At 47.7% G+C, this 24,371-nt stretch overlaps 1 protein-coding gene across 4 annotated transcripts in view; it reads right to left on the bottom strand.

Annotated features, from left to right (window-relative positions):
- Positions 1 to 24,371, bottom strand: part of LOC144764106 (beta-1,4 N-acetylgalactosaminyltransferase 2-like) — an 807,618-nt gene that overhangs the window by 473,392 nt on the left and 309,855 nt on the right. For all 4 annotated transcript variants that reach the window (XM_078650276.1, XM_078650273.1, XM_078650275.1 and 1 more), the window contains one exon: positions 22,880 to 22,917. In XM_078650276.1, the coding sequence (XP_078506402.1) occupies positions 22,880 to 22,917 (38 nt within the window). The remainder of the gene's footprint in view (positions 1 to 22,879; positions 22,918 to 24,371) is intronic.

Below are 24,371 nucleotides of genomic sequence, written 5' to 3'. Positions count from 1 at the left end.
ATGTGGAATAAATGGGTGGGGGAGGGGGGTTCACGATGGGACAATGAATACAATTATGTAATAATGCAATGTGCTGTGCTTGTGATTTTGACCGCGCTTGTGTGTGCTGAAGAACAAAATGTTTTCAAAAATGATATGTACCATGCCTGTTAATCTGAGGTTTATGTCGATCAAAATAAAAAATAAAATTACAAAAAAAGAAGGTAGCAGATCTAAAAATCAGACATGCCGAGGATCTTGAGGACACAACTCAAGAGTGGGGAGTGGGTCCAAACAATGCTGGACAGCGCAGCAGAAGTAACCATAGCTTGTAGGATCCTGAAGGATCATCTGGAGACAGTGGACTTGAATGAAGGCATCCAAGTTGAAACTGCCGACACCAGGGTTAGTGTGTTAGTGTACCCCACAAGTTATATGAAGTAACACTCCGGATGGAGGGGGACAGAACTAAAAAAATAAGAGCACACTTTTGGGAGAAACTCTAGGGGTTATGACATTCTTCTAACTGAACAAGACTGGCCACCTGAATTTGTCAGGGTGTGCCCACATGGGGAAGAGATCATTATGCCAGCCTTCTCCAATCATATTCCAATTCATAAAAAGTATACCTATGCCAGGAAATGGGCAGAGGCCCAAGCCCCTGCATTATATAAAAATCATATAGGATGGGACGAGGAATCTCCTCTCCATAAAATCCAATTAAAAACTCAACCAACTATGCAAAGACAATATCCGGTTAAGCAAGAAGCTAAAAAACAGGTCAAGGAGATATTAAATCAACTGGACTACCAAGGGGTGATAGACAGAAGCACCTCGTCCATGAACAATCCTTTATTTCCTGTCTCCAAGCCAGACAATACATATCGTCTAGTTTTGGATTACAGACATTTAAACTCCTGTTGCAAAACATTTGCAGTACAAAATGCACACAGTGCAGCACTAATGAATACATTGTGCGTAAAAAATATAAAACCACATTAGATATTTCTAAAAGTTTCTTCTGTCAAAACATCACACCAGAAAGCAGGTATTTGACCACTTTCTCAACTACGGGGGTACAGGGTAACTTTTGTGTCCCCCCCCCAAGATTCAAGAGCAGCCCAGGGTTATTTTCAGCCAGAGTAACGGAGTTACTACAAAAGTATGATGATGAGGCATTATCTTATGTCGATGACATCTATCTTACAGATGATAACTTGGATAGGCACTTGAAAAGAGTAAACACCATTATACTCGGGTTCGCCGCTGAAGGGTATAAATTCAATTTCAATGAATCACGAATTGCCCATCTCAATGTCCTATTCTTAGGATATGAACTATCAAGTGAAGTCGAAAGCCTGGCAGCAAACTTTCTAGAGAAATGAGCGCTGATCCAACCAAAGTTAGTCAATTCTAGGTTTCCTGAACTTTGGAAGAATTTACATTCCAAATTACGCAGAAAAGGTTAAACCTCTCTACAAATTAATCAAACCTGATTTCAAACAAATTGGACTCAAAAACACACAGAAATTTTGCGTTCAGTGCAAACAGACATGTTGGCAACAACACACTTACAAACATGCGTAAATGTACGCAACCTTGTAATCCGAATCATCCCAGGAAGATGCGGATTCACGCACTTAACCTTTAATGAGGGAGAAAAAGTACCAATAGCTTACAAATCACACTTGTACACACAAGCTGAAATGAAATTCACTTCTACAGAAAAAATTCTGACAGCGGTTCAAACTGCATTAGCAAAAGAGAGCCCTCGCACAGGGTAAACACATAATTGTCATTACACCTGTACCTGCCTTAGAGGCAGTGACAAAAGCGAGCATTGCAAATGCAAAGGCTTTACATCCAAGATAGATACAATTGGTTGATTCTCTTGCTGCAACATACCTTGAACACGTTTTTGACCCTCATCTGAAAACACAAGAATTTCTACAATACAAACAAGAATGTCCTCTGCCTATTGAGATTCTGCCACTAGAACATTACGGATGTATAATTTATACAGACAGATCAGCACAGCCCGCTACGAGGGGTAAACAAGCCTATGGTGCTGCATGCGCGATTGTTAAAGGTCGCTGGCGCGATGGAAAATTCCGACCTATGGTCACTACAACACAATCACTAAGAGAATGTACAGCTCAGCAAGCTGAACTCCAAACATTCAAGATGGCGCTTGAAAATACCGATCGGGAATTCCCCACACTCAGTGTGCAATTCTTATTATTGGGTCCAGTCTTACAATGAATACTTGCAGAACTGGGTTCAAACCTGTTTCAAAGATGCAAAAGGTGGCACAATTAAGCATAAATTGCTTTGGGAACAGGTAGTTCTATTTCAGAAAGAACTACAAAAGACTCACGTGATCCATACACTAAGTCATCAGCGTGATGGCGTTCACGTTGCAGGGAAGTCATTGGCTGATGAAGCTGCCAAGGCAGCTGTGCAAACTGCTTCCGTAGCTGCAATCACTCGCTCAAAAACAAAAATAGACCGCGAAATAATGTAGGCTGTCCAAGCCTCAAGAAAGGACAGTGGTAAAACGTTACCAAAAGGCTATCCACTCAAATACTCGTATATACCAAATGCAAATAATGTTCCGTTTGCTCAAATCCCTGGAGTGAGGGATAGAGTCATTCCAAACATGAAACATAGATTAGGACTAATCTTAGCAGCGCACAAAGGGCTCGCCTCTGCACATGCAGGTGTTTCCGCCACAGTGTCTTTATTAAAACAGAGATACTGGTGGCTACGCATGAGGAAATATACCAGAAACTAAGTTTTGGAATGTGAAATCTGCCAGAAGACGAAAGTCTCTACAGTGAAATGTCCTGGGCAGACGCCCCTTCTAATTTCAGATAAACCACTAGCGTGCGTTTACGTGGACCACTGTGGTCCCTTACAGAGGGATGACAACAATAAATATATAATGGTCGCAGTGGATTCATGCTCAAGATTCATTTGGATGTGGCCTCAGCGCTCGGCTGACGCCTGAACTGTTATAAAAGATTTGCACGTCTTTATCGGCACATACGCAATCGGCACACTACATTCTGACGAGGGTCCTGCGTTTAGCTCAAAGGCTTACAAGGAGGCCATGGCCAGTCAGGGAATTGCATTGCGGTACTCTAGTCCATTCTATCCTGAGGGAAATGCGGTAGTGGAAAGACAAACCGGGACATAAAGCAATCTATAACAGCTAGGGTAGTAGGCTCGGGTGAAGGGTGGGTCGAACATCTAATAAGTGTCCAACGTAGTCTATACAATCTGCCAAGAAGTTCTCTGGGTGGAATCACTCCATATGATATCCTTTTTGGTACTAGAATGATTGTCCAGAACCTCGATCGTCATACTTAAGTGGTAGAACAAAAACCTTTTGATATCAAAGACCGTTTGGCTGTTTTGCAGGACTTAAATGAAACAATACAAAGACTAAGCAACACCTTTCAGAAGCCAACGACCACTGAAAAAGAACCACCTGTCCCAGCAAGGCCTGCCTGGATTCCAAGTATTGTGGATCTAGTCAGAGAAAAGATTGTGGACAAGAAGGAATTTGGACCTTCTTATAAGCAACCAGTACCTGTCTTAGCAATCCACAGATCAAGAACAGTACTGCCGCCCCTTGCTGGAAGAAAGGAGAACAGGTTTGTGTCCATCGACCTGGTAAAACCACATCATGTGGTCAATCAGGAGTAGTAGGCCAAGTGGACTACAAAGATGTTGCAGACGACCAAATCTTGCTGCTATCCAAGAGGTTCAAACTCAGAGACTCATCACCTGTGAAGAATCTGCAGTGCGAAAAGAAGGACTATGCAACAAAGCCATGGAACTTGTGCCTCTTAAAACCCAAATAACAGTTCGTCAAGAATCACCTATCTACAATGATACAGCATCGGACTATACTGATATGACAAGTGAACAAGCACCTCCAGCGATTTCAACGAATCCTGATGCAATCCCTACAATTGTTAGAACTGCCTCTGGCTATTTCATTAACTTTGATACGTTTTCTGAGGATCCCAGTGAACCTGAAACGACACCAGCTAAAAACTTTTAAAGAACAAGCAGCAGAAACTTTTCATCAACTTGAAAAAACTTATCTTGTTTCACCATGGGTTGAACTTTGAATTGTGCTAGGCGTACTTTTCCTCCTACTTTGGCTAATCCTTGTATTAACTTTGGGAATGCTGATAAATGGAAAATATAGTACAAAGGACACAGCAAGTCAATACATCAGCTTACTCTTCAAACCACACAAATCATCTCATTGTGAACAAAGAGACCGGACATCAGTGAATATCACAGCCGTTCCTATACCTGGTGGTATTGCTTGGGACCGAATTGATTAGGACATATTTGTTCCTGCAGAGCTGTTGAAGATTCCAGACCAATTCAAGGTTTCCTTAAGTGACTTTGTTTCTCCTAGTACCTTTTCTGATGATTGGGACTTTGAGACTGTTAGTAATATGATAACAGACTTAGAAATATCAGCAAAATTTACGAATCATAAATACTTCGAAGGTTCCTCAGACTAAGAACAAATGTATTGTTATAATCATTATGGTCATCCATTCTTGCATAAATCTGCACAACCTAGAAATATTTTTAGATATAACCAATGGGAACATTGTCCAACGCCACCAAAAGTTAGCTCAAAAACATTCTATGAAAAATGTACATGCTTCTGAGGTTTTAATGTCTCAAATCCAGAAACATTTTACTTTCAAAATGTTTCTAAGACAGGAACGAAAAGTATGTTGACATACTAAGCAAATTTATTCTGCGGCCTCTCATGCTCAACTGTCTACATTAGGTATTGACTTTTAGGAAGACACCATCGAGACAAAAACTGTCTGGGGCACAAAGGTCTGGCAGGTGCAGGGATTAGAAGCCTAATTTAGAGCCTGCATCATCCCTGAACAAATAATGTTTTTAAATGACACTGTTCAGACAACCTGTCTTGGCCTGGCAAAGATAAAAGATTTGAATAAACCGTCCATACCTAAACCTATCCCTGATAGTGATGACACTTCAGAAGAGGAGGTAGACATAAATAATATTTTACAACAGAACAGATCCTGATTGGAAAAAATGGTTAATCTGGCCCAGAGACACAAATAACTGTCAAGATAGATTCCTGAAAAAGACACAAGGGTTAACATTAACTAGGCCAGATCCAAGCTATGTCCAGAGACAACATCCAGTGTAGGAAAACTGTGCCTTGAGCGGCTACAAAAATCCACACTAACAGAGATAAAACAACACTTATCTTTACTTCAAGATGGCATTGATCTGAGGAACTTCTTACAAGGACCACCAAGACCACGTCATAAACGTTTCATATACGCCGGTATATATGCTGCTTATAATAAAGCATGGAAAATCACGCAAATGGAAACTGCAAAACGAATACAAGAAATTGATCGTATTAATTTAGAGAAATCATTCTCTGTCGTCAATGGGTTAATGACTGTCCTCCAGAATTTACTCTTTGGACAGCATTGTATCCTCTGCCATAGACATAATGGAACAGGACTTGCTCATGTTACAGCATGGACAGTCATTATTGCGTTCTATAATGCTGCTAGGCTGGACGTTACAAAATCTTCGTTCAGGCTATGTGCCATGGCGTCTAATCAACACCACGTCATTGTTTTCTGGATTTAACCTTACAGGTAAACAAATCTCTTTGGCACAGAGGGGAGTAGACTATACAGTGCTGAGCATAGAAAAACTGGAAAGATTACCACTGACTGTTTCTGAGAAACCAGCGATAGAATGGATAATACATGGCACCATTACTTTGCCAGTGACGATTTTCCATTTTCAGTATTGCTTAAAACACATACCAGCGGGTCTGTATGAAAGGTTGGATAAAGAATACATCAAGACATCCTGGGATTTACCTTATACACATAGATTTTGGAGTGGGGGGGAAAAGTGCATTTTAGTGGCAATAATTGAGAAAACGCACTAAGCGGTTCTCTCCTATGTCAGAGTATTAACTTACACAGGGCCTGCGATGGTTTCTCAAACTTATCCTGCCATCTGCAAGGTTCTCTGGCTGCAGTGATACATCCAATTTTTAGGCAACTTTCTAATGGGAGTTATTTAATGTTGAATGATCACAGCTGCTGTGGCATGTTGCCAGGAAAAGCCTATCTTGTAACTGTCAGCCAGGGTCACTTGCTGTATGCAAGTATTGTTTCCTAAAAGCAAGACAGACGGGGAGTCGCCGTTATGGCCTTCACTGAACATCTCTTCTATACGAATTGATAGTTTAAGCAGAATGAAAGGCATTCTTTTATAAAAAACTGTGCCACTGACCTCGTATGGCCTGCAAGTTGCAAGGACTTCTGCAGAGATACATGCACTTTTATCAACAAATTGCCCTATACATTTCTCAGAAATGTTAGGTCGTATCTTTAACATGTCTGATACGAGTGGTATTGTACATGCATTTAAGTTTTTTCGGGACTGTTAGCACCCTTTCAAGCAGTCCTTGGAATATTTCCAAACTTCGTGCACTCAGTGTTTGGCGGACTGCCTCTCATTTTGGGACTCGCTGCAGGAATACTATTTTTGCTACTTCTGCTCCGATATGGCAAGCTAATTCACCAACGACACCCAATTCACAGTGGAGAACACTCTACTAGCAATGAGGTATTGTGAGCGCATCATCCAAATTTTGGGATTAACTCGTTTAAGAGAGCTGAATGCCACATGGTTTCTGTCGTTTAGACCAATCTGGCAAGATTGCATCTTACCTGTTCTGCGCTGCCTGCATTGTGGAGAATAATGCATGTTCGACGTCTGTCTTACACTACCATCAGTCATGCCCACGGATGTTGAAACTTTGCTTGGAGCAGTAACGGCTCATGCACTGTGTTGTCCCCAGCAGCTACCAATCCGGATGTCGGCTTTTGTTGAAATTTCATAGACGCAAGTTACAGCCAGTGAGATACGTGAGGCAACAGGCGCACAGGTACCATCTACTTCAAGCACTGCTAATGTGATCGACGCGGACTGTGATGCTTCTCATCTGTGTACTATTGACCTTCTAAGCGAGGTAATGCAATTTCACCTACAATGATAGACAAATTCTTCACAGACTTAGAAGATGTGATGTTTTCTCCTAACAATGAAACTGCCTTACAAAAGTTGGCATTGTTCTGAGAGACTCTTAATTTGACCTTCATTTTTTCAAAACAAACCTCTTTTCTATGATCAAACCATTTGCAAAATTCATATTTTTGTTTTGGCACAAAGTAATCTGCTTAAAGTAAAACTATTCATAGAGAAGGAGTAGTTTCTGTCCTGTAACTCCAGTTCTGTAGTAGGGGTATCTCTGTTATAGTCATAATCTAGTGAATAGTCCCGCTCATGAGCGTGGACCCCGGAGCAATAAAAAATAATCTCTTAAACTGTCTAAAAAATGCAGTCCTGAAAAGACACTTAAGAGAGAATTTAAAGACATATAATGCAGCCTATATCCACAGGCTACACTGTCCAGTACTTCAGCTAGACATTCCACCAAAAACCACAACCAGCACAGCTTGCCAAGTTTTCTTCACAGAGAAAAACGTCCCCCTTTACCAGTAAAGCCTCAGGAATGATAGAGAGGAAGGGGAGGGCAGACAGGCCCCATAGACTGCTATTATGTGGCTCAAAAATAGATACAGTGCCTTTAAGAAAACTTTCTAGAACTTTCTCAGTATCCCAGGATTCCCTGCAGGTCCCATTTACTTTCAGTTCTTTTTGAAGGCGTATAACGCCATACCTGTAGCATTCCGAACATAAACATTCATCGCCACCGGGGAGGAGGGCGGGCGCTTATGACTATAACAGAGATACCCCTACTACAGAACTGGAGTTACAGGACAGAAACTACTCCTTCTGTAGTAGGAGATCTCTGTGTTTAGTCATAATCTAGTGAATAGAATGCCAAGCCCATCCCCACACAAAAGCGGCGGTTGAGAGAAAGAGTACAACACCACTACTGTGCGAACAGATTTCGCAGCGAAGCCTGCCCAACCTGAGCATCCGCCCTGGCATCAGAGTTCAGACAGTAATGCTTAGCAAAGGTATGGACTGACTTCCACGTGGCGGCCCTGCAGATTTCTGCAATGGGAACATTACATAGCAAAGCAGTCATGGCAGCTTTGCCCCTGGTGGAATGAGCCTTAGGTTTACCCCCTAAGGTCATATTAGCCTTTTGATAACACAATTGAATACAGGACACAATCCACCTAGAAATGGACTGTTTAGAGGTAGCAAGACCTGTCCTGACTGACCCATAGTTGATAAAAAATTGGTCCGACCTACGAATATCCTTGGTTTTATCAAGATAAAATTTCAACACCCTCCTGACATGCAGAGAATGTAGAGACCTTTCCGCAGGAGGAAGGATTCTGAAAAAACGTAGGTAAAGTTATGGTATGGTTAACATGGAAATCAGAAATAACCTAAGGAAGAAATTTAGGGTGAGTACGCATAACAACCTTAGCAGCATGAGATACAGTATAAGGTTCTTGGCAACACAACGCCTGAATTTCACTCACCCTGCGGGCCGATGTAATGGCCACGAGGAACGCCGCCTTCCAGGACAGGTGCTGCAGCGAAGCCTTATAAATAGGTTCAAAAGGTTCCTTCATCAATCTGGACAGCAGCACATTAAATTCCCATGAAGGCGTAGGACGCCGGACAGGAGGAAACACTTTTTTCAAGCCTTCCAAAAAATCTTTGATCACAGGGGTCTGGAAGAAGGTGGTCTATGAAGGGCATTCCCTGTAGGCAGTAAGCGCAGCGAGATGAACCTTAATGGAATGACAGTTAAGGCCAACCTGCGCCAAATGTAAACGGTATGGAAGGATGACATCTTCCTTACATGTCGTCGGATCATAGTTCTTGGACTTGCACCAGATGCAAAATCTCTTCCACTTGTACGCATAAGATGTCCTAGTGGAAGGTCTCTTGGCTTCCTTCAGTATGTCCATACAATCTGCAGGGAGATTCAAATGTCCATATTGCACTATCTCAGGAGCCATGCTGCCAAACTCAAAGACGAGAGGTTAGGGTGCACCATCTGCCCCCGAACTTCGTGAGAAGGTCCTGCTGGAACGGCAGCCGAATGTGAGGAAGGAGAGACCCATGAAGCAGGTTCGTGAACCACCACTGCCTGGGCCATTCTGAGGCGATCAAGATCATCCGCGCCCTGGACTGGGCTAATTTGATGAGCACCGCCGGAATCAGAGGAATGGGTGGAAAAGCGTACAGAAAGCTGTTCGACCAGTCGATCCATAGAGCATTCCCCAGCGTTCCCTGTTGGAAGTACCTGGATGCAAAGTTTCAGCATTTGCTGTTTTCGGCGGTGGCGAACAGATACACGTCTGGAGTGCCCCACCTGTCGAAGACCTCTCCGAGTACTTCGTCGTTTATGACCCATTCGTGGTTTTCCTGGAGCAGCCTGCTCAGTGCGTCCGCCTGAACATTCTGCACACCTGGCAGATGAGTAGCCGTTATCGTCAGTCCTCTGGCAAGAAGCCAGTGCCAGTTCGCCTGCGCCTCCTGCGACAGAGTGCGCGATCTCGAGCCCCCCTGCTTGTTGAGGTAATACATAGTGGTCGTATTGTCCGTCTGTACAAGCAGAGAGTTGGTCTGGAAGGACGGATGAAAGGCCTTCAGTGCCAAGTGAACCGCTTTGAGTTCCAGGAAATTGATATGATACGTGGACTCCGTCGGGGACCACGCCCCTTGCATCTGTAACTCTCCGGAGTGCGCTCCCCAGCCGTGGAGAGAGGCATCCGTCACGATGGTCTGAGTGGGAATGTCCTTGTGGAAGGGAACCCCCTTGAGGAGATTCTCCGCCGAACACCACCATTTCAGAGACTGTAGAGCATGCAGAGACAGTCGTATCTGGTCGTCCCAGTATCCTCTCCTCTGGTCTCATTGATCCTCCTGACACTCCTGCAGAGGTCTCATGTGTAGCCGCGCGTGTGGCGTGAGGAAGATACAAGAGGCCATCGATCCCAGTAGAGAAGACACCGTCCTCGCTGTCGTATATGGAGCGGTCATAGGATCCTGAGCCTTCCGAAGGAGTGATAAACGTCTTTCCTCCAAAGGAGACACGCTTGCAGACAGCGTATTGATGGATGCTCCCAAGTACTGCAGGCATTGGACCGGAATCAGGACAGACTTGGACATGTTGATGTGCAGCCCCAGCTTGTTCAAGAGAACGGATGTCTTCTGGAAGTGCGCTTGCGCTTCTGCGAAGGAGGATGCCTCGATCAACCAATCGTCCAGGTACGGGTGGAGAAACACCTTGTTCTTTCTCAGGTGTGCCGCTACCACTGCCATGCATTTGGAAAAGGTCCTGGGCGCTGACTTCAGCCTGGACGGCGTATTGATAGTGATTGGCGCCGACTTGGAATCGCAGGAACTTACGGTGTTTCTGTGCGATGGGCACGTGGAAGTATGCATCTTGCAGGTCTATCGCGCACAGCCAGTCTCCCCTTTACAGTTGAGGGTAAATCTGGTGTAAGGACAGCATGCAAAACTTTTCTCTGCAAATCCACTTGTTTGCTTGTCTCAAATCCAGAATAGGCCTGAACTCGTTCTTGTCCTTTTTGCGGACTAGAAAGAACCGTGAGTACAGACCTCTTCCCCTTTGGGACAGAGGGACGTCTTCTATCGCCCTTTTCCTTAACAGGGTATCGGCCTCCGCCTGGAGCTCGGGCAGCTGATACTGCGAGAAAACCGGTGGAATTTCCGGAGGCGGGCTGATGAACCTAAGACTGTATCCATTGCAAACAATATTCAGCACCCACTTGTCCTGAGTAATTTTTTCTCCACTCTGCCAGAAAATATTGAACGCTTCCCCCCACCGGAGCGGGTAACAGATGACGGGGAAGTAATCGCTCAGGGCCTAGACCCGCCGGGACTTTGGTCGCGGCGGCAGACTGCTGTCCACCCCTGCCCCTCTGACGTTTCTGGAAGGGCTTTCTCTGGAACTGATGCTGCTGTCCAGACTGTTGACCTCGCCCTCTGCCCTGCGCCCCGTACCGTCTCTGTGATGGGCGGTAGTTCTTCTTCTGGTCCTTGGGCTTCTCCAAGCCCACAGCCGTGAGAGTCTCGGCCTCCGCCTTCATGCGGGCCATCTCATTGTCGGCGTGTTTCCCGAATAGGGTCTCGCCCGAGAAGGGCAGGTTGGCCACCCTCTGCTAGGCTTCAGTGACGTCAATCTGAGCCAAGCGTGGCGCCTCTGATTAACTCCATGGCAGTACCCGTGGGCTGCCAGGAGGGACGAGTCTGCAGCTGCGCTGATCAGCTGGTTGGACACCAGCAATCCCTCATTCAGGATCTCCATGATGAAATCCTCCTTTTCCCGTGGGAGGAGGTCGGTGAACTGTTGGAGGGACTCCCACAGTGCCCGATCATAGCGCCCCAACAGCACCGATGCACTGGCACCCTTCATAGAGGTAGCGGCCGTCCCGCAAACCTTCCTGCCCGCTGAGTCCAACCAGCGACTCTCCTTGTCCGGAGGTACATTGGAGGACGGGGTGGTGGCGTGTTGTTTCCTTGCCGCCGTCACAATGACGGAATCCTGAGTTGGATCCATTCGGAGGAAAGCCGGGTCCGCATCAGGTGCCTTATACTAGTTTTTCAGCCTGGAGGGAGCTGCCTTCGTCACCGCCGGAGTGAGGAAGAGCTCTAAAGCAGGTTCCACTAACCCAGGCACCAAAGGCAAAGGAGGTCTCGATAGGTGATTCTTGTGGAGAGTCTCAAAGATTACGGAAGTCATAGGCGTGGGCACTGTCAGTTGGATGCCCAGCTTGGCCGCACCTCTCAACAAGACCTCTTGAAAAGAGACCACGTCGTCCACAGGGGACACCCTCATCCGAGTGGATCCTGACAGGGTTGGAGAATAATCCCTTGCGCTGGATGACTCCGTGCTGTACCGAGAACGACCCCTCCTATGGCGTCTTCTTGATCTCGTTGATGAACGACGGCGACTCCTGGATCTCCCTCTCCGTCCAGAGCGAGATCTGGGCCTCCTAGGCCTTGGACGCTCAGCGGGTGCTTGCGGCGGCACCTGCTGTTTTGCGGGTGCCTACAGTGGAACCTGCGGTGGCGGCCTGACCGGGGACCTCGGCCGGGGTGCCCCCTTAGGCGGCGTAGGGAAGTGCGTCAGAGACCGAACTTGGAGGCCGTGGAGGTGCATGTGGAGGCACAGGAGGAGGAGGTGGTGGTGGGGGAGTTCGCGGAGGCGGCTCCTTCAGCAGTGGAGGAGGAGTAACTGACTTTGGCTTGGGAGGAGAGTACACCAGAGTACACCGAGCCCTGTGACTCCTCATCTTCTTCCTCGGTGTAGGGTACCGAGAAGTAGCGCCCCCTGTCGGTAACCGACGTCGCATTCGTGCCCCTGAAGACCTGGAAGGACTCCTGGCTCCAGAACACCTCCTGGAGGGTGATCTCTTCCTCTTCGGCGTCGAACGCCCCTTTGGCGTCGAAGAGCGCCTCCTTGACGCCGACGAACGTCGTCTCAATGTCGAAGACCTATGCCTCGACGGCGGGCTTCGCCGCCTCGACACTGAAGATCTGCGCCTTGACGTCGAACGCCTCCTTCTCAACGCTGATCGCCGAGTCGACGTTGATGGTGAATGGCGGTGTTGCCTCGACGGCGAGCGCCGAGTCGACGGCGAAGTCGTCTCGACGGCGAGCGCCGACGCCGTCTGGAATCCTCACGTTGACGTCGTCGATGATGACGAGGATGATGATGACGTCTTCGGCGGCGACCTCGGTCTTGTCAGTCCCCTCGACGCCGAACGTCGACTCAACCCAGAGCCCTGGGGAGCAGACCGCCGTCATGCCTCTCAACGACGTCGCCGATGGTATCGACGGAGAACGTCGACGCTTTCGGGACTTCTTGATGGGCAGAGGAAGCAAATCCAGCCTGCCCAGACCCACCTCGACTCTGCACCCTTCTTTCATCCAGTCCTTGGAGCCTGATCTTCTTTCTGTCTCTCAGGGTCCTGGAGGAGAAGGTCTGGCAAATCTCACACTTCTCAGGGAGATGAGTAGAAGGAAGGCACAGGATACACACAGAGTGTGGGTCCGACTTAGCCTTCTTCCTCGAGCACTCGGGCATTTATCAAATAATGCAGGCATTTTTGATAAAAAGAACTGCACAGAACACTAGAAGAGGAAGAGGGCACCAAAATATGTCGAGTGTAAACACTCACACACTTTAAAAGTGCAGAAAATTCTATAATAAACCCAAAAAGGGAGAGCTCAATACTCCAGGGTCCTGCCAGCAGGAGCCGGAAAAAAGAACTGAAAGTAAATGGGACCTGCAGGGCATTCTGGGATACTGAGAAAGTTCTAGAAAGTTTTCTTAAAGGCATGGTATCCCTTTTTGAGCCACATAATAGCAGCCTATAGGGCTTTTCTGTCCTCCCCTTCCTCTCTATCATTCCTGAGGCTTTACTGGTAAAGGGGGAAGTTTTTCTCTGTGAAGAAAACTTGACAAGCTGTGCTGGTTGTGGATTTGGTGGAATGTGGAATGTCAAGCTGAAGTACTGGACAGTGTAGCCTGTGGATATAGGCTGCATTATATGTCTTTAAATTCTCTCTTAAGTGTCTTTGCAGGACTGCATTTTTAGACAGCTTTAGAGATTATTTTTCATTACTCCGGGGTCCACGCTCATGAGTGGGACTATTCACTAGATGATGACTATACACAAGATCCCCTACTACAGAACTAGACATTTGTGGAAAAGTAAATTTTGCCATGGTCTGTGTCCCTACGTGTCATCCATCATATGTTATGTGTGCATGATTAAATATGCATATGCATTCCCCATGTTCGATTACTGACGCAATTATAGTTGTGTCCACCTCTAGTATGCCAGTTTCCAGTTCTCGTGAATACTACGAATATCAGGCCTATGTAAAGCTACGTTGCCACGTTTCCCCCTGCACGTTATTCTATTATAAAGTCCCCGTTTCTAGGCCTCAAAAGGGCCTGGACACCAGATTCAGCTCCTGTCTCCTGAAGCCTCGCTGAGGAGCGATACAGCCCCCACCTGTATCCTCGACCCTTCACTTACTTCCTGCCTCACAGTGCCCGGCTCAGCCTGGCTCAGTCTCTGAGTCTGCCAAAAGTATGTTATAGTTCCAGTTATCAGTTCAGTCCTCCTTCTCTGCATTCCTAAGCTACTGAACTGCATCAATAGTTTCCGTCATTGTCTAGCCTTCACGTCTCCACGTTAGAGAAATACTGCATTTAATGGTCATTTAATATTCTTCATCACGCACTACATGTAGAATAATGCATGGTCCAGTCTTAGAATCAAGTTAGCCTTTCCTCTCCTGACTTCTAGTTTATATCAACATGTTCTCTAAACATCAGATACTAGATACTGTTTAGGTACATGTCGCCCTGACTCTCCAGACTTCAGTCTCTGCTCCTAGCACAGAGTTCATAGCCCCCAGCTTCTCCTAGTGATACGTCATTGCCAGTTTGCGCGCACCATCAGGTTAGAGGTCCCGGCTCCTTAGGTAGCCCCCTCCATGGTTTCCGCCCCATTCATGACATATTCTGTTACGTTTGCATCACATGTCTATGTATACGCCCTGTTACACCTCTTTTCCCCCTTATCTTTCGCGACTGCTACGCGTCACGCCTTCTGCTCCACCCACTGCTACGCCTACTGCAATGTAATGCTATGTGTTTGCGTTATGTATATATGCTCATGTATTGTTATTAAAAGCCAGCGCGCTCATCCCAGACCCAGCCCCAGCAGCTGCTGGGCCCTGTCATCCTATTCCTATGCAGGTTGTCCTGTTCCTGTCCTTATGCTGTATTAAACCTGCAAAAACTCCTACTACCTCGAATCTTGACTCTTATTTATTGAGCTATCTGTTATGATACATGTCTAGTCAAAAAGAGAGGTATTATTTATTTATTTACCACACATTCATTGAAAAAACTTCCAAGAGGCAATATTTGGCCTTGTCCACATTCAAAACAGTTTATATTATCTGTCATGAAATGGTCTCAACCTTTTTTCTTCCGTATTAAGAGCCATTTCATAAGTGCATTTTTCGTGATTAATTCGGATAGCATTTCTAATGTAAAAGTATATGCTTTGAATGACATTGCTTTAAAATGGGTACAGCACAAATGCTCATCTTTTTGTGTACAACCATTTTGAATGCATTTTACGTATTTTGTATGGGGTTTTAACACATCATGCTGTAGATATGTTTTACATGCTTAGAATTTAGTAAAATCGAACATAATTTAGTGGAGTGGGTGTTGTGTAGCGTTTTAGGACTGTAGTGAATTTTCCCGATTCATGCCCTTATATAGGTACAATTCTCACTGCCCTAATGTAGGCATAGAAATCATACCCATATTTAGACATAGCCCATGCAGTCCAAATACAGGCATGGCTACTTCCACCAGGTCCAAAAAGCCACAACGATTTCTTGGAAAATCGTTGTAAGCTGCTGGGGAACCTCCCCTTGCTTGAAAATTGATTTGTCCAAGAACTCATGGAGTTCTAAAGAAATACCATCCCCTTGGGCTACTTTGAGGACGTTATTATGTCCAACTTTACATCAAACCAGGCACCTTCAAGGTATAAATATGCCTTCACTTGCTCTAGCAAGACACGGTGGTTCGGTGCAGTTAGACTATCTACTTGCCCGACGCAGCTCGCTACAGCAAGTGCCGAAGGACGTCGACCCTCCAGCTGACGCACTGATCAAGAGGCTGCCTTTCTCTCGGCGAGACTCCAGCTCCAGTGTTTCCAAGCTCCCCTTGCGGGGTGTTGGGAAATCGAGTCCCGAGACCGAGATACCAGACCTTCTCCATTCTAAAACCAAGGTACAGAGCGGATTAGACCCTAAGAGAAATCTTGGATAGATTCTTGGCAAAGAAAACTAAACCTATGCTACACCACACCTACCTCTTCCCTCGTACTAGACTTTGGTTAGGTACATTGGGGTAGGCGTTTTTTAGAAGCACCAGTTGAGTACTTTTAGCCTATGTTATTTATGTATGTATTTATTTATGGTCTAGAAACCATACACTGCTCTTACAGTATTAATTTATAATATTATTCTCGTTGTACGCATTATACTTTGCAACCTGCATTACGATTGTAGCAGTTCATTTCTTCTGTATGAGAACGAAGACTATTCAAAAAATCCTTTTATTGACAACGCCCGTCTTTCTATTTCTCTGCACCTCTGGTGAAACGAAGCATGCATGATTGACTGAGTGAAATACTTATCTATTGTTTCCACGACTCTAGAGATATACTTCTTACTCTAGGGAAACAAAGTTGTCCTGTTTATGCGGTTGTCAGAAACTAATCCCTGCTTGTGAATTCGAGAACGTTTCTAGTGACCTCTGAGCTAGCTGGCACTCACTGTTCAGTTTAGTATATTCAATAGAGACCTAGTCGACCTCAGCCCTACGTCATATCCATAGGATATACTATTCCAATCCGCAGAGCCTATTGGGAATATAGGAACTACACTATAGGCCTACAACCCCCATCTAGAAATAAGGAAGGGGAGCCAGTCCCAAGACAGACAGAAACAACAAACCTCCAAGTAACCACAGCACAGAGGGCAACCACCCCCCAAGGAACACGGTCAAGATATAGCCAAAGAACCCTAACTCAGAGGTTAGCGGAAGGGCCAGGACCCTTAGCAGCAAGAGGAAGGGAGGGGAGGGCAGAGATTGAAGATAAACCCCCCCCCCCCAACCTGGAGCAGCCAGAGCAGAGGAGCACAGGAAGACCGTAAACCCATCCTCCAATGAACCAATGAGGAGGAAGGAACATTAACAAGACGGAGCAGCCCGTCAAGAGCTAAAGAAAGCACTTACAGGAGACACAGCCCCCCACCGGGAGGCGAGTGCAGAAGACCAACCAAGGGTCCTCGCAGAACAGGGAGGAAGGGCAGGTCGTGAAGGAATCTGCGGCTAGGATCTCCTCTACCAGATACATTGTTACCGAAGGTAAGTAACTCAAACATCTAATAGAGACTACTAGCCCCAGATTCCTTCACGTAGAATAGATACCCCAGCAATATCCACAGGGAAGGATCCCACCTGCTTGGACAGAACAGAGTGGCCCACAGGGGACTAGTCCTATGGACAGGGCGAAGAGCCCCAACCTAGGCGAGCGGGGGGTGGGGGGTGGAAACCCTCACAAGCAGAACACCATCAGCCCCAAGAGTGATGTTGGAAGAAGAAAGAATTTAGAAGAAGCTCATTCACTCTCAACAGAGGAACTTGGAGCAAGGCCGGGGAGGCCGAAACACCCCACGCTCCTACAAGGCAACAGAGGTTCCATCCAATGCCAGGACAAGGAAGAGGAAGAAGAAAAGCCTAAAGTTCCGAGGGAAAAGAACGCGAGCCCACCATAGACGAAGGCAACCGATCAGACAGAGCGGCACCAGCAGTACAAGCCGCCGTAACAAGGAAGAACCACCCGGGTCCCCAGAAAGCTAGGCAGGTTACGCCTGACAAAAAGAGAAACACAGAACCATCCCAGCCCTCATGATAGGAGCATGAAGGAGAGTAAATGCCCGGACACCCTACACGAGAGGACCGCACACACGACCCAAGAAGCATCAGCAACATACATAAACGCCAAGGAGAGCAGAGGCCCGAAGGCGAACAGAACCCACAGCAGAGCGCAAGCTATATGACAGTTACCACTACCCCACATAGGGTAAGTTAAGACCCAAGACATGCGAACCCTCGTTGGAAGGAACTTCCGCAGCAGAGCAAAGAACGAAAGAGGCACAGGGAGAAAAACATGCAGAAGGCCTAATCTCAGGGCCAAGTCTGTGCAGATAACTCAAGCAACACAGTCAAAAGGGCCGTCCACCAGCCAACAAAGCCACAGTCTCATCAAAGAGGACTCAAGTGGCCAAGAAACACCTCACAGCAAGGGCAACCGGCCCAAAAAAGATCCAGAATCAGATCAACTCTGCAGTTACTGAGGAGGGAAAGGAGGACGACGACGGTGCCCTGCCAAGAACCTTTGGATGGCGGAGTCAACCGGGGCATGAAATAACAGGGCGGCATCAAACGGAAGATCAGTCAGCCGCTCCCGAACATTTTCAGGGAACACGCCGTCCCGACGCCAAGCAGGATGACGGCGGGCTACTGAGGAAGCCATGGCCTGGCCCAGCACCCCCGAGATGTCCATAGCGGAGCGGAGAATAAACGACACCAGCTCCCAGCCATCCAGCGCCTGACGCTGCAAGTCCACCTGTACAGTCTCCTGCAAAGAGGCGGATCCCAAAGACTCAGCCGAGTCCCACAAACAAGAGGTGGCCCTAGCCAACACACACAAGGTGTTAAGGGCCCGCAGAGCTGGTCGAGGCAAACATATTATGCCCCCAAGAGTCTAGCCAGCGGGCCTCCCGGGACGGTGGAGTCAACTGTCACGGTAGGGAGGGTAAAGCAGTCCGCAAAAGCGGACTGGAGGCAGAGGAGTGGAGGGAAAGACACGCCGGGTCATGTGGCGCCAGAAGGCGTCGGTGCAGAAGGTGTTGAGGCACCAGATCCCCCGAGGCGGGGCGCCTCCAAGCCCTCATCAGTGAAGAAAGGAGAAAACCCTCAAAAGGAAGCCATAGCTCCCTCCCACCAGAGCCCTGGTGGAGATCCTCCAAGAGATTGTCCGCCTGGGAATGAGCAACCGAGTCACCCATGCGCTGAATACCCCCAGCCGTGGACATTGCATGGGCGAAGGCCGCACCCGCCGCGGTAGAGCCCCGCGGCAGAGTGAGCAGCCCCTACGTGGGTGACGGCTGTAAACTGAGGCGGCCGACCCCTAGGCCAAGCGAGGCGGGCAAGTGCCAGACCTGCAAGTCAGAAGGGACTGAAGAGTGGGGGACCTGTCGCCCCCCTGGCGAACACCCCGGCCTCAGGAATGGTGGGGGAACCGCCTTCGATGACGCCGGCAAAAAAGCCACCACGCAGGGGCCTGTCTCCGGGGAGGATGACACCAGTAGGCAACCAACGAACAGAGAAGAGGGAGCATCCGAAGAAGAGTCCGCGGCCCGAAGCCTGTCCGGTGCCGTAGAGTCCGGCGCCTGAGGCAGGACGGCATCATCATCCGGCGCCAAGGGGGACGCCGGATAGGACTCGTCCAAGCCACCCCGCACCAGGGATCGGAGCGGTGCCGGAGCTGAAGTGGCCAAGGGGCGGTGCCGGAACGACGCCGGATCGACCTCCAACGAGGCAGCCGCCTGCGTGGAAAAACAAGACGGACCAGGGGAGTGACAGGAAGCCCTCCGCAAGCCGCGGCCCAGAATGTGATGGAGGCGGCTCGGCAACCCATGTGGCGCCGACAGGGCCGATTCTTCCTCTGACGAGGCAGCCGCCTGCATGGAGGGATGAGAGGGGCCCGGAGGAGGACGAGGAGTCCCCGTCCAGCCTCGACCCCGGGCAGAACGAGGAGGGTCCACTGACCCCTGTGGCGCCGCCTGGTCCAGCAGGCGCCTGGTCCAGCAGGCGCCTGCGCCGTAGCGGCGCAAGCTCAGCCATGGACAAGGCCGCCGCCTGTCCAGGGGGCCGAGCGGGACTCGGGAATGCGACCCGAACACCAGCGACCTCCCGCAACACCACAGGGACTCCCGCGGGAGTTTGCGGCGAGGCAGAGGCGCATGTTCCGAAGGAGGGACCCCCAAAGGGCCACACCCCAACAGCACCAGATCCTCCAAGCCTGGATCTGAACCAGTCGGCGTCTGGGCTGGAGAAGCCATGGAGGGCCCCGCGCAAGGCAAGGGATCCGCCGACGTCCCAGGAGGTGAAGGAGGAGGAGACGCCAGCGAGGCCTGCAAAGCCGCCGCATATGTCTCCATCTGGACTCTCGACGTACCCTTCACCGGGAAACGGGGGATAGCAGGCCGACACGCTGGGCCGCATTACCCTGGGAGAGCCCTAGCCCCCGGCAGGCCGCACACCAGCCCCCGGGGACAAGCTGTAACACTTACCCACCGGGGAGCGATGTTCCTGTGACATCGGAGATGAATGAGGACGTCGACAATGGGCGTTTCTGAAACCGTCCGGCGAGGCTGAACGAGGGGAAGAAGCTGATCTTGAAAGACGCACCAAGAGTAGTTTCATCCGGCGCTCCCGCTGAAACTTCGACTGTTGGTACACCTCACTATCTGTGGTGTTGTGATCTTCTCCCACACACCACATGCAAATGAGGTGAGGGTCCTTCGCCGACATAAGACGCCCACACAACGTGCAAGTCTTGAAGCCCAAAGGCATTCGCACACTGTCCAAAAAAATAACACAATGAAGAAGAAAAAAGGGGCCCAAACAAGCACGGGCAGAGACCGGATCCGCGTTGCACACGGAAAAGGTCAAAACTGACGTAGGCGCGCTGGGGTGGGTCTTGTGACCTCGCTGACGTCACTTATGCGGACACCGCCTGGGCGGATTTGCGTGATGTCGCCCCGCCTCCGGCGCTCAGGAATGCTGTGGCAAAAAGTTTCCGGATCCACTCTCACGCCTGGGGATAATTCTACGTGAACGAATCTACGGCTAGTAGTGTCTATCAGATATACTAAAGTAAATGAAGAAATGAGAGAGTTCGTTTTGGCATTGAAATTATGTTTTGGGCACAAACGAGCAAAAGTCATGATATATTTTCTTGTGGTTCTTCAATATTTTCCTCAGCCCTGCCAGTAAAACATTGTGACAGTCTGAGTGAACGTCTCACTGCACCAGCAGTCGGTCAGTTAAATCCATAGTGGTCAACTGCAGCTTCACCATGGAGATTTAATGAACAACTAGAGCGCTAACATGTAGTACATAAGACAAAAGTGAGCAGTCCTGAATACCAATTAGTTGGATTAGAAGCTGTTGGATTTAAAGCCTTTCCTGAAAAGAAAGCCGTACTAAATGAGCATTAAGATGTTAATACAGGCATAAAACCAGAGGATTTAATACATGATGGGCGATATGCATTTTTAGTCATTTTAGGTAGAACACGTTTTTAAACAGGCTAAAAATAGTACAGAAGGACTTGTGCATAGCGTACCTCTTTCTACCGCTGTTTACTCTCCCTACCCATTTTCTCAGATGCTTAACAGATCCCAGTTTTAAAACTTTAAAAGTTTTGGTAGACAAACTTTGGGGTAGATTTATGAGCCCCTTGCAACACTTTTAAGCCGCTTTTGCTTCACTTTGTGCTGCAGCGGCATCGAAAACAATGTGCCATGTTTTAACACATTTACAACATTATGAAGCCCTGCGCTACATTATACTTAAGTCAGGTATAATGTATGCAGGATGAGCGTTCCGACGTAAGAAAGCCTCATAAAAGTGACGCAGTGAAATCTACAAGATTTCACTGCGTCACTTCTACGATACCACTGCATCAAAACCTTATTCCTGCTTCAAGCAGGCATAAGGAGTGACGCAGCATAATAGAAATAGGCATTCCGAAGCATTGCTGGAGTTGCGTCGTGCTTGCGACACGACTCCAGCAATGCATTGCCTTTACGCCTTCAGATGCGTCATGCATCTGCCAGTCCTTGTGCCACGGTGCGCCGCATTGTAAAGGTGACACTTCCATAGTGGCGCAAGGGTGTTTATTGTGTGACACAATTTAACTGACGCTTCTCTGCTATGATGCAGAGATGCGTCAGTTCTTGTAAATCTGCCCCTTTGTGTGTAATAAGGGTTGGTCATCCATACATGACCACAGGACCGGGTGTCAGGGAAAACCCTGCCGGCAACCCTTGCCAACGCACTTTGTGCACAGTGGTGGTTGGGTGCCCACAGAGGATTGATTGCAGGCCCAACGGCCAAATCTGCACTGCTCATGGCCAAAGGGTGTGTGCAGTGAGGGCTGGGTGCCAGTGCAGGGTTGGGCATAGGGTCTTGCCAAGAGGGCAGGCCTGCGGCCACGCCTCTGCGGCCCATGGCCTAAAGCTTTGCACAGCGGGTGGGGCATATAAGGTGGGTAGAGCACTGGACCAATTTAGAATATGATCAAACAATCCCACAATTTTACTGAAAAGAACAAAGGTTAAAGTGATGCATATCTGTTGAAATGAGACTAGAACTAATGTAAAAAACAAACAAACACGGAAGTAAACCAGCTGTAGTTTACTCAAATAACTAGAACTTGAGCTCTTAGCATGCACAGCTTATGCATGTGTCAAATGTCTGGAGCCTGTATGTTGTGTGAAAGGTACTAACTTAGGTAAACATCACATTTTCAACTATTGGATCACTTGTACAAGCGAGAGATAGACCGAGGGCCCGATTCAGAAAGACAAAGTTAGACCAAAAGTTTAAGTTTAGACCTGAAGTGTAACTTACACCTAAAGTACAACTTTAGACTAGTCTAACTTTACACTTGAAGTCTATGTTTAGACCAAAAGTCTAACTTTACTACGTTTCGGTATTCACAAAGGTAAGTCACTACTAGTAACTTTACTACTAGTAAGTAACTTTACTACTAGTACCTTGAATTGTAGTAAACGTACTAGTTTTAACTTACCTTTGTGATACCAACAAAAAGATAAAGTTAGAATTTTGGTCTTAGACTATTGGTCTAAGCTTAGACTTTTGGTCTAATTTTACCCTTGTGAATCATACCCATAGTGTTTACAATTGCTTGTCCTATTTTCTCCTATACAAGGGCGGGGTAGGAACTCAGTCCGACAAACTTGAAGCTTCCAGCCGACACACCATAACACCTGCAAAAAACAAAAGGTAGCACACATTTCAACAGATCAGTGGATGATAGTTGGGAAAATGTACCTTTGGAGGCAGCATCTAGCAAACTAGAAGCAAAGTACATGGGAAATCTGGACATATATCACTCACCTGAAAGGGCTCTGCCTTCTCCACATGGACTCCGAGCCCTAGGAAAAGAAATAAACAAGAGCATGTTGGCCACTAAAGTCATCTTATCTCACTCACCAGCAGCCCTCACAGGGACCTTCCTTCTATACGCTGTGTGGCCTAGGTTCACCATGTGCAAAAAAGGCAAAAAAAACTGTACATTTAAATGTGTTTACTTCTCCTGTCCAATCCCATGGCTACTATTGAGCAAAAAAGACAAAGGTCGTAGGTGAGTACCGGCTTGAACCATTGCCAGCTAGATCAGATGATTGACACTCGCTCTAGGTGGTGGTGAAGTGTCTGGCATGAAATAAATATGCTACTTACCAGTATGCATCTGTTCTTGGCATGTAGGGCTGCTAACATTCATATCTATTGCATAGATCGCCGCCTAGTGTTGGGTCCGGATGATTGCACATTGTTGTCCTGGAAGAGTCTTCGAAGTATCACGAGATAGGTGGCTCCTCCCCTGGACTACAGTGCGCATGGGCATCGACTCCATCCCCAGATTGTTTTTAGCCATTGTGGCACAGATGGAGTGAAATAGTGTAAAGGATGTCCATGCTAATGATGAATGCAAGAGAGTGTCTGCAGCCGTTACGGGCACCGGGGAGGAGGGTGGGCGATATGAATGTTAGCAGCCCTACATGCCAAGAACAGATGCATACTGGTAAGTAGCATATTCAGTTCGAGGCATGTGGGCTGCTAAATTTATATCTATTGCATAGAATACATAGCAGTCCCTCCATTAACGGCGGTTGCCCGTGCCAGCTGTAGAAGTCTGAAAGAGTGTCTTGAGAACAGCCTGTCCTACAGCTGCTTGGAGTGCACATCTACACAGTAATGTTTGGTAAATGTGTGCGGTGTAGACCACGTGGCTGCTCTACAAATGTCTTCCAAAGGAATGTTCCCTAGGAAAGCCATGGAGGCCCCCAACTTGCGTGTGGAGTGTGCCCTTGGGGGTATTGTTAAAGTACGTTTAGCTTTCTGATAACAGATCTGAATGCACTTAACAATCCATCTGGCTATTCCTGCTTTGGAAATAGGGTTGCCTTTGTGCTGGGCTGAGAAGGCAACAAAAAGTTGTTGTGTTTTCCTAAAGTGTTGTGTTCTGTCAATGTAGTACATCAACGCCCTTTTAACATCTAATGTATGGAGCATTCTTTCTGCTACTGTTTGTGGGTTTTGAAAGAACGCGGGCAGGTCAATAGTTTGGTTAATATGAAACTGTGACACCACCTTAGGAAGGAATTTGGGGTTAGTGCGGAGCACTACCCTGTTGGAATGAATCTGGATGAATGGCTCTTGGATCGTGAGCGCTTGTAGCTCACTAACACGTCTGAGCGATGTAATAGCAATGAGAAAAGCCACTTTCCATGTCAGGAACTGAATGTCGCATGAGTGGAGTGGCTCAAAAGGTGGGCCCATCAGCCGAGTGAGGACCACATTGAGGTTCCACACTGGAGCTGGTGGT

The sequence above is a fragment of the Lissotriton helveticus genome, chromosome 6, assembly GCF_964261635.1.
Source record: "Lissotriton helveticus chromosome 6, aLisHel1.1, whole genome shotgun sequence".
NCBI lineage: Eukaryota > Metazoa > Chordata > Amphibia > Caudata > Salamandridae > Lissotriton > Lissotriton helveticus.
This window is presented reverse-complemented; position numbering and strand designations above follow the sequence as displayed.